The sequence below is a fragment of the Myotis nattereri genome (assembly GCF_964212035.1).
Source record: "Myotis nattereri genome assembly, chromosome: 3".
NCBI classification, from domain to species: domain Eukaryota; kingdom Metazoa; phylum Chordata; class Mammalia; order Chiroptera; family Vespertilionidae; genus Myotis; species Myotis nattereri.
Window position 1 is genome coordinate 147,655,406 of NC_138077.1, and position 10,845 is coordinate 147,666,250.

General features: G+C 40.8%; 1 protein-coding gene across 1 annotated transcript; it reads left to right on the plus strand.

Annotated features, from left to right (window-relative positions):
• Positions 1-421: 421 nt before the first annotated feature.
• On the plus strand, positions 422-778 carry LOC308517177 (BET1 homolog; the record flags this gene model as incomplete). The annotated part of the gene is made up of 1 exon (XM_081088242.1): positions 422-778. The coding sequence occupies one exon, from the start codon at positions 422-424 to the stop codon at positions 776-778; it is 357 nt and encodes a 118-aa protein (XP_080944368.1).
• Between the last annotated feature and the right edge of the window lie 10,067 nt (positions 779-10,845).

Sequence of the window (10,845 nt, forward strand, 5' to 3'; positions counted from 1 at the left end):
TGAGGACTGTCTATGCCCAAATGATAAGATCAAAATTGATTAGCAGTTTCTTCTCAGTCAGGCTGCAAGTTATATTTTAGTCTCTCCACCCCGCTAGACCATTAGTCCCACCAGGGCAGAGACTAGGCCATATTCATCTTTGTAGACTGAACATCTGGTGTAGCAAATGACATAGTATTTACTCAATAAATGTTTGCTGAAAGATAAATTAGGCACAGAAGAGATTAAAAAAATAATAAAATAGGACAATTATATCATTATCTATATATGTAAAAGCCTAATATACAAATTGTCCCCATGGGAGTTCGACCGGGGAAGAAGTTGGTGATTTGCCGGGCCCTGGCCCTGAAGACGAGGTCCGGTGATCCCTGGCCCCTTCCTGCCTCCCCTCCACCTGCCTTTCCCTCTGTCTTCTGCCGGGATGAGGCGCGCAGTCCTGGGTGAAGGTGGACCTTCTGGCAACTATGGGAACTATGGCTATGCTAATAGTGGATATAGTGCCTGTGAAGAAGAAAATGACAGACTCACTGAAAGTCTGAGACACAAAGTAACTGCTATAAAATCTCTTTCCATTGAGATAGGCCATGAAGTTAAAACTCAAAATAAATTATTAGCTGAAATGGATTCACAATTTGATTCTACAACTGGATTTCTAGGTAGAACTATGGAAAAACTGAAGATTTTATCCAGAGGGAGCCAAAGCAAGCTGATGTGCTATATGATGCTGTTTTCATTGTTTGTCTTTTTTGTCATTTATTGGATTATTAAACTGAGGTGATGCCAAAAAAGAAAAAAAGAAAAAAAAAAAAAGAGGAGACCCATCACTTGCTATAATGTGTGCTGACTACCAGGGGGCAGTGTGGAATGAAGGAAGGCCTGGGCCAGCAGCCAGCAGCCAGGGAAGGGAGGCCCTGGCAGGCATGGGAAGGAAGGCCCCAGTCAACAGCTGGCTGGCACCAATTGGCCCTGACCACCGTGCAAGAATTTCATACACTGGGTCTCTAGTATTGTAATAAAAGTTATGTGGCCCGGCTAGCATGGCTTAGTGATTGAGCTGCAACCTATGAATCAGGAGGTCATGGTTCAATTCCTGGTCAGGGCACATGCCCGGGTTGTGGGCTCCATCCCCAGTCAGGGCATGTAGGAGGCAACCAGTCAATGATTCTCATCAATGATGTTCCTCTCTCTCTCTCTCTCTCTCTCTCTCTCTCTCTCTCTCTCTCTCTCAAATCAATAAAATATATATATTATTTTTTGAAAAGTTGTATGAATATGTTATCTCTCTCTCTCCAGTAATTTTTATATTTTTCAGTCCAAGTCTATTCCTGAATCTTTAACCTTCCCTTACATTCCATAAGTGCTTGGTGTCACTCATGTCAGGTGCTTTCTGGTGTAACACATTGCCATCAATCAGACCACATTTCCTCTTCATGTCTTTCACCCAGAAGTTTAATGCCTTTTCCTTCTTAAAACTAAGAACTTATCATGACTGTGGCTTTAACTTGCAGTTTGAGGTGGGACAACAAAACTATTATGAGTTTCCTTTTTCTTCTTCACAATTTCACAGATAGAAGATTCATTCTTACTGTAGATCTTAGCAACCTCAGCATATGGGTTTTTTCTTTTCCTATTAGGTCAAGAATTTTCACCTTTTCATTTAAAAGAAGCGTTTTATGGCTTCTCTTTGGCATATTCGAATTGCCAAAATCACCACTCTTGTGCTTTGGGGACATTATTAAGAAAAATAAGGGTTACTTGATCACAAGCACTGCGATACCACAGCAGTCGATCTGATAACCGTGAGGACTACTAAGTGATTAACGCTTAAGGCTGCGGGCATATGCGGGACCGAGGGATGATTCATGTCTTGGGCAGGACCGAGTGGGATGGTGGGAGACTTCATCATGCTACTTAGAGTGGTGTGCAACTTAAAACGTACGAATTGTTGTTTCTGGAATTTTTCATTTAATATTTTTGGACTGCAATTGACCATGGGTAACTGAAACTGCTTAAAGTGAAATTATGGATAAGGTGAGGACTACTGTATACATATACATATACATATACATATATATTTAAATATCTCCAGCTTAGTAGGGCAAAAAAAACCCTCCCTATTTTAATATTTAAGTATTACAGAATCATTTGAAGTCAGATCTCTCTGGAACATTTAATATTAATACAGGTGATTACATGGATGAGAAGTGCCCTTTCCATTTCTATGTTGAAGAAGCTGGGGTTATCCTACAGCAGATAAGATCAAAGGGGAAACTTCATTACTCTCTTCAAGGCTATTAGAGGTCTATGAGAGAATCGCTTCCCGTGATACGTGTGGTTTAAACAGGAGGAACTGGGCTTCAATTAAAACAGGAGAGACATCTCTTGAATACAAGGGCAGGAAAGCAACTTTCAAAATGATGAAACAGGGGGAGGGCTCCTCAGAGAGATCACGGGTCCCTGAAGCTCTTAAGACAGCCTAGTGGCCTTTTGGCCTTGGGTGGCTGCAGATTCAGAGCCCCAAAGGAGCGGGGCATGTCCCCTCCTCTCTTTGGTCTCTTCCAACCTGCGATTTTGGAGTTCTTTAATGGGGTGTTGATTTTGTGATATTTTTGGAACTATTAGATAAAGATGGTTTTATTTCAAGGCATATATCATGTGACGTTTTTGAGCAGGTGAATTAAGCTCTATTTAGAACCCTCTCTCCCTTTACAAGTTCAGACGCATGCAATGCAGTCCTGCCATCAGCCATCTTATTTGGAGCAGGTTAATAGTTAGCAACAATGACCACAGTCTTTTTAAAAATAAAAATTTCTGTGTTTGTTCTTTTTATGCTCAGGCTGTTTTATGGAAACTGGTATTTATTGTTTAAAACATGTGTTTAATGGCAGAGTCCATAATGAAGAAATAAATAGTGCAAAAATGCTGGGTTTTGGTCACTGACCAGGGTACCCCAGCTCTTCCCCTTGGATTCTTTCACAGAAAGAACACATTGTTATGGGGGCCATTACGGGGCTCCTCCGCTTTGCAGGCTCCGCGGGGCTCGAGGGAAATGGCTGTAGATAGAGGCAGAAAAGTCCATCAGATGGATCTCATGTGACCCCACTGCTTCTAGGAAAGAATGCAGTAGGGCCCTTCAGCTGAATAGGCATATTTTCCAAATGTTTTAAATCAGTTTGGAGACACAAAGAGGGAGATGCTAAGAAATGGATTTGGCCTGTACACATCTGACCACGCGGTGCCCATTTCTCTGGAATGCAGACATTAGGGGCTTTCATGTAGATGGGATGGGGGTGCTTTAAGAGGGAAACACCCAGCCCCCCACAACAATTAAGCGGCGATTGAAGAAAAACAGGCAAGAAAAGATGGCCTTGCGTTAGCACAATAGCTCAGGGGCTTTTCATTTTGCGGCATAAAGACAGAACAGAGAATGTTGTTTTCTTTTTAAAGCCCTTTTAAAAATGGTAACTGCATCCTGCTCTTGTAGATGTATTACTTATGACATCCCAGTTTTCATCCGTTCATGATTTTACATTAGAGTTAAATCTCTGCAGCTTGAATCTCACGGCTGAGTTAGCCAGAGCCCATAAAATATTGAAACCTTTAGAGCAGCAGCCAGCCAGGTTGAGAGAAGTTCATGTTCAAAGCTGAGCTTTAGATTCTGAGACATCCCAATTGGAGTGTAGTACAGAAAAAAGCACTGATAAAATTTTCATAAAAATGAGCTAAGGATATTGCTAGCATGCTTCCCAGCATCTATATGAAAACTTAATCTGAGCTAATGGAAAGGATATGAAAGCCTTTCTCAATTCAAACACAGTGAATGCATGATTCATAAATTATTGTCAGAGAAGTGAATCAGCTCCCAGATTTATTCTCTTTTGGGTAGAAGCAACCAGAGGAAAACTGGGTCTTTTTGACCTTTAATGCCAGCGAATTTTACAGTAGACCTGTCAATATAACCAAGTAAACTGGTCATTTCTCCAAACAGCAGCAAAATACCCTCATATACCCAGTGCGAGCTAATACTAACTTGGCCCACTGTGTTACTGACAGTACATTCAGAGCAGCAAATACCAAACATCTGAGCTTATCTGGCTACCCAGGACTGACTGGAATTTCTGTGTGGCTGTGCCCACATCATCCGTGGTAGTGTGGGTGAAATGTGGCTCTCAAGTGTCTCCTCACCTTCATGCCCTTTGGGTGATGACAACGTACTCACATTATCCTATAAAAAAGGTATTATTATTGTTTTTATTAACAGCTCAATTTTATAGATGGGGAAAAGGAGCTCAGTCAGGTTTGTGCATTGGATTATAAAAGCAATAGTGCTATATAGAAATATGGACATTGTTCAGATCGATGTGAAATAAGTTACAGTAGGACAGTGAGATGGAAACTTCAACAGTATTGCATGTTGGGAAGTCTGTTAGAAGTGTCCTTTTAATTTTATATTTCTTCCATCAGATATGTCAGAGCCCCTACAAAATGCACTGTGGAGAATACAAACCATATCTTTAATGAGTTAATAACTTATGCAACAGAGCCATAGAATTTCAAACTTGAACGAGTTCTTACAGATTATTTAACCCAGTCCTTCTCTTTAGAGCTTTAATATTTTCTACGACATTCCCAAGCACAAGCTTGATGAGAATCCCCATTTTCAGTTAACAGTGTCTTTTAGCCAACCACTTACATTAGAGACCTTGTATCAATTTTGGTTCCTTGTCTCTCAAACCTGCACTCAGGATCACCCTGTGCTGCACGTTTTACCTACCAATGTTTCTCAAAAACAGTTCTGGCCTCTTAGCTATGTTGCCACAGCCTCTGTTCAGGCTTAATTATCTCTCACTAGGGCTGTTTCAAATACCCTCCAAGTTCCCCTGCCTATGATCACTTCTTCCTCCAATTTACCCTCCATCCTGCCACCAGAGTCCTTTCTAAGACAGATCTGATCATGTCACCTGTGTGTTCTTAAATGACTTTAAAAAATATATGTTTTTAAAAGGAGAGGGAGAGAGAGAAACATTGATCGGCCGCCTCCTGCACGCACCCTACTGCAGATGGAGCCCACAACCCAAGCATATGCCCTGACCAGGAATTGAATTGGTGACCTCTTGCTACACGGGACAATGCTCAACCAACTGAACCACACCAGCCAGGGATTACATGACTTTTTGAGGATCCTTTCTTATTACAGAATTGATTCCAAGGTCATTAGCATGCTATTCAAGGCTCCCACAGTGTGACTGACATACATTTAGGGGCTCATCTCTATGTAACCGTGCTTTCGTCTCAGTAATAATTCTCACTTCTGGTTTCATGTTAGACCCACCTGTAGGTGGAGCTTTTAGCAAATACCAAACTTGAGCCCAATGTGAGATCATCTGGGAATTTTTGGCCACAGGACACAGACATGAGTATATGGTTCTGAAAGTTCCCCAGGTGAGTGATGTTGAGCCCCTTAGTGGTCCTGTGTGATATTCTGCTCAAAAGAGGCCTGATGATCATATATTCCAGAGGGTTTTGGAGATATTTGTGCAATTGGAGTCAAGTTTAAAGTAGGTGCTATTTGTATCTTCAAATTTAGGATCCATGCCTTCAAATGTGAGATCTATGAAGAAAATGTAAGTAATTGGACAACCTGCAGTCTTCCCTGCTGCATCCCCTGCGGTGACTGATGGAGGACAACATGTGCTGGCCACCGCTCTCCCCACGAACCCCTCCCCGGAGCCTTTCACAGCACACCGAGGAGGCCTCAAGGGTGGGAAGGGCTCCGGGGCTATTGCCAGCTTCAGGGATAGTAGCCAAGCTATAGCAGTAAAGCCAGGGCATTTGTAAGTCACCTCTGATTTTGAGAGCTGTTTCTCTCCTTAAGGGATTGTCTTACATGCCAAGATGTATAGGATACGCACCGCAGAAGCGAGGGACACGGAATAAGAACCAATGGGTTATTTAAATCACACCAAAGGGAAGCAAGATGGTTCTTCTCATTAGCTTTCAAAATCACTGTGATCACAAGGCTTGGATCAGAAAACAGGATGAGGTATCCTTGTGTACCTGTGTATGGAACATTTCAAAACACTTACTGTAATTGTGCAACATCCACAGAGCTATTTTAAGAGCTTCTGGGGATAAAATTATACTGTGTGGTGAAATGTTGGTCTTTGTGCTAGAAGATTAAAAGAGTAGAATCTCTGGTTTATGTCCTTTTTTCCATATGGGACACATAATTGTATTAGCAGCATTACCAAACTGCTTAAAATATGTACCTTATTTAGGTTGACTTAAAAATACACACCTGAAATCAGCTTCTCACCTGAAAAAAAAAATAAATATCTAAATCAAAGCCCTGGGAAGCAGGGATGTTTTCCTGCTCAAGGTTTACTCACAGAGTAGCAGCATCTATTTGGTCTCGGGGTGTCTGTCACCTATAGACTCAGATTCTATGAGAGCTGCCCTCATTTGCTCCCTTTGTTTTTAATTGCCCGAGCAGCAGGGAAAAGGAGCAATGAATACTATTACTGCTCGACAAGTTAACATGCATAAATGACACTGTTATATGGGGAGACTGAAAGAAGTCACGTGACAGAGAGCAAAGGCAGCCCAGCGTGCAAAGGGAGCAATTTTCTGCCCCGCAAACAGCACTTCAGGTGCTGTCGTTCATCTTTCTGTGACTTGCTCTGTCAAAGCCCGCCCAGAGCAGAGGTGTTCAGGGACCCAACAGGCCATAAGTGTCCAGCTGAAAAACCTGGGAGATATCCCCAGGCCCTGGGAGTTCACTTTTTCAGTTGCACTGATTTACTTCAGAATGCTCCTTCAGGGAATTTCTGCCTTCCATTGCGTTACCTTCCCCTTTCCTTTCTTGTCATCTTTAAAAATCCATTAAAGATCACGCAAGCAGTTTCTGCAGGCTCAAATTTCTGAGAGTTTCTGTCTCTTAATAAAATGCACCCTTTCGGGAGGCTGTGCTCTCTTTTGTGCTATTAGGGCCTGGATACTATTTAAGGCTTTTAATTAGAGGTGGTGGTCATAGATTAAGACAGCAAAGGATGGCTGGAATCCTCAGGGAAGGCAATTTTCCTATCTGGGGATCTAAAATGGCTACTTGGCTCACAGATCCAGGATAAGAAGCACTAACTAAGGATGATCAAAACAGGAGGCAAAATTCAAATGTGCTCCACATTCCCCGTTTCCCCCTGATTATTTGTTTCAAAGGCCTCCGATTGCCAAGGTTAAGTGCTTATTGTCAACACCCACTGAAGGCTGCTTTAGGAAAATAAATTGGGCTTTTAATTTGTTTACAAATCCACTTTCCAAGTGTACTTCTTCCCCAGCAAAGCACAGATACCTTCTGAAATCTTTCCTCCCACTGAGTCTTCTGTCTACAGCTGTCCACATGGCTCCCTCACTGTATAATATGCACGCAGCCTTTTCCACGATACAGGAAGATTGTATTCAAATGCCACCTGGCTGATCACATCATTAATTCAGATTTGTCTATCATTTTGTGAGGTTGCTGCTTTGCCTTAGGTATTATAATAACAATACCTCACCTGTCATATTCCACTAGCACTGCCTCACCTAGAAAACTGCTCTAGTACTGCCTCGGATCTCACAGACCTTTTTTTTTACTAAAATTTTTTTTTTTGCACAAGCTTACCTATTACAGCATAATAATTGAGTTGTTATTAGAAACCTCCACAAATATTTTTATAATATATTTTTTTTTCCAGTCCAGCAATTGTTACATGTTGACTCTACAGCAGGTTGAATAGTTCAAAGCCAGTCTTTTCTGCTCATCTGTAAAACATCTTGTTCCCTTTTCAAACTACTGCCAATCTCTATTTGGGTAGCTTTAGTAAGTCATTTTTCCAAATAGATAAGCAGCTATTCAAAGTAGTGTTTATTTGGAGATTTCAATTTTAGGCAATATTCTATGGCTGTGTGAAAAGATATCTGGGAGTTTTTGGTTGAAAACCTGAGCTTAATATTTCATTTCTTGTGACAAAAAAGTAAATGTATATGTTCAAAAACAAAATACAGTTTCTTTGAAACAGGTTCTTCAGAGAAATCCAAAGTATGGCAAATGCCAAATAGAGATTTCTTTTCAAAATAAAATAGACAAATTTTGCACTAGTGCATTTTTAAAAAAATTTGTGAAAGCTGTGGAAGTAATTTTCAAGTATTCACAGCCATAGGTAATTTGGTCTCAGGGCTTATGAGAACTCTGGCACGCTGAATTAGAAAAAGGGTGCCTTTTAAGTGCTATGTAATGAAAACAAATGGTACATTTAAGCCTGCCACTGTCTTATAACGTATGCCATGTTCCAGAGAGATGAGTAAGCTACTGGGAACAAATACCATCTCATTGGCTAAGAAGCTGTCACCAATGTCTTTTCACATAATAAAACTGGACATGATTTAGAAAAATGAAATGACAGAGATACATTGTTAAGCTGAAAATAGTATTCAATGACATTATCAATTGCTGAGATTCCAAGGTTTGCATATTAATTGAGGGAAAGTGCTAATTTGAGTGCTTTTAGCTTCATTCACGGGGCTGTTTACATGCTTTATTCCACCTAGACCTGTTTGAAGGTTTGTCAGAAACCTAACCAGCAGAAAAATATTGCATTTGAAAAGATACATGCATGTTTAATTAAGCCAAGGCCGCTGAACATTCCTCAATATATTTAGCTGGTGAGGTTTAAGCTCCATCAGAGCATCAGGCATTATCACCTTTTGAAGTATTGCCGAATCTTTAATATTTAAAGCACAAAGCAGACTGTAATAAAAAATTCTAGCAGACCCTAGAAGATTAAAGATACTTTATAAATGTGACAGTTTATAAATGGAACACCAGTATTAAAGGATGCCTCTGATATTTCACAGCATATTTTTCAGGTATATGCTAAATTATGAATACAATTAAATAGCTGTAATTATTCTCCAGAAGTGGACAGCAAATTTAAATGCCCAGGAAATTTGCAATTGGCTACAGACTAGAGATTTATAGCACAGCAGCCTGAGCGGGCAAGGTAAATCTTCTTAGCAGGTATCAACCGAAGCTCTTTTAAATCCAGTGAGAACTTCACTCACCCCATCTGACGTGTGTCCTTTCGGAGTCTGAAGCCAATGACTGTCCTGAATAAGTGCACAGCTGCAAACAGATGTGTTGGGAAAGAACTAACTAGGGCTGTGATACCAGAGGCGTCTGTCTTAGGCGTCACATTTGCATTCATCATTAAACACAAAAGCTCTGTAATTTGTGTGTCTTTGACACATTGATCTGATCAAATACAAGCAGTGCCTGGCATAGAGTGAGCTCTAAGCAAATATTTGTGGGATGAATGAATGAGTGCATAATAAATATAAAATGATTTATTCTAATATTTTTATATTATTACAGTGTGTGTATGCATGTGTGCATGTGTGTTGGGGGATGTATGTGTGTGTATCTACTTTAAGGCATCAATGGAGCAGATCTTAAAATTCTTTTTGCAGGAGAAGCAATAACTAAAAGTGAAGAATCAGTAGGTGAGAAAACTTGCTGGTTATTACAAAACAAAAAACTCGGAAAGAACCTTTGACCCTTCCCTTTTTTTTTACTTAAGAGACTGACATGGGAAAACCTTCAAGAAGGGAACCTTAGCCCTAGCTGGCTTGGCTCAGTGGATAGAGTATCGGCCTGTGGACTGAAGTGTCCTGGTTTTGATTCTGGTCAAGGGCACATGCCCAGGTTGCGGGCTCGATCCCCAGTAGGGAGCATGCAGGAGACAGCCGATCAATGATTCTCTCTATCATTATTGTTTCTATCTCTCTCTCCCCCCTCCTCTCTGAAATCAACAAAAATATATTTTAAATAAAGAAGAGAACATTAGCATATTCACTTTAGCTTAATTTGAATTAAGTATGATAGATAGGAAAGCTCCAGGCAGGGGCCTGGTAGCTTCATTACCCACTGTGTTCCATTAAAGCAAGAATTTGCCTACCATGTGTGTTCAGCTCTTCCTCAACTACCTGCAAATTGCCCATTTTCACTTTTGAAGTCTAAGACCCCTCTTTCCCCTTTTCTCCTTTATCCAAAATGCCATATACTCTCAATTTTACCACCACTGTCTTTAGAATTTTCATGCTTATGTGAATTCCCCACACACGTATTAAAGTTTTATTTTCTCCTGTTAATCTGCTGTATGTTGCTTGAATTATTGGCCTAGTTAGAAGAAAGGTTGGGGGAGGGAAAGGTGTTTTTTTTAGCCCCCACAGAAACAATGGACTGGCAAGCCACTCCCAGGAAGCAGAACCAGGACTTAATCAAGGAATATTCCTGGCCCCTGGAGTACAGGCACTGGGCCACGGGAGCCTGGTGGAGTTTAGAATTATTATGGATATGAGACTACTCTGTGCTTCCCATTCTCTCCTTTTACAAAGAGTGGTGATGAGTACAGATAGGCTATCACTGTGGCACCGTTGTATGTCGGGGAAGGCAAATAACTTGTCCTGTTAGTTCAGAGGTCTCTGGATCAAGAGGAGCTTCATCCAAGAAGACAAGATTGTAGATCACAAGATACTGGACTTAGAGCCAATTGCCATGATTAGATGAGACTTTGGGGGTTTTAAGATGGAGCGTGTTTTGTATGTGGAAGGGACATGAAATTGTTAAGACTGAAGAAAAGGTTGTTGTCAACTATTAAGCAATGGCTTCTAATTTGTTCTTACCTCTATCTAAACTATTGGGTAACCCCTCACACTGCCTCTGAGTTTCACTGTGTGGATTGTTTTGGCCAATGATGAAATAGCAAGTGTCACACAAGTGGCCTTAAAAACAGCTCACTCACTGGAGTT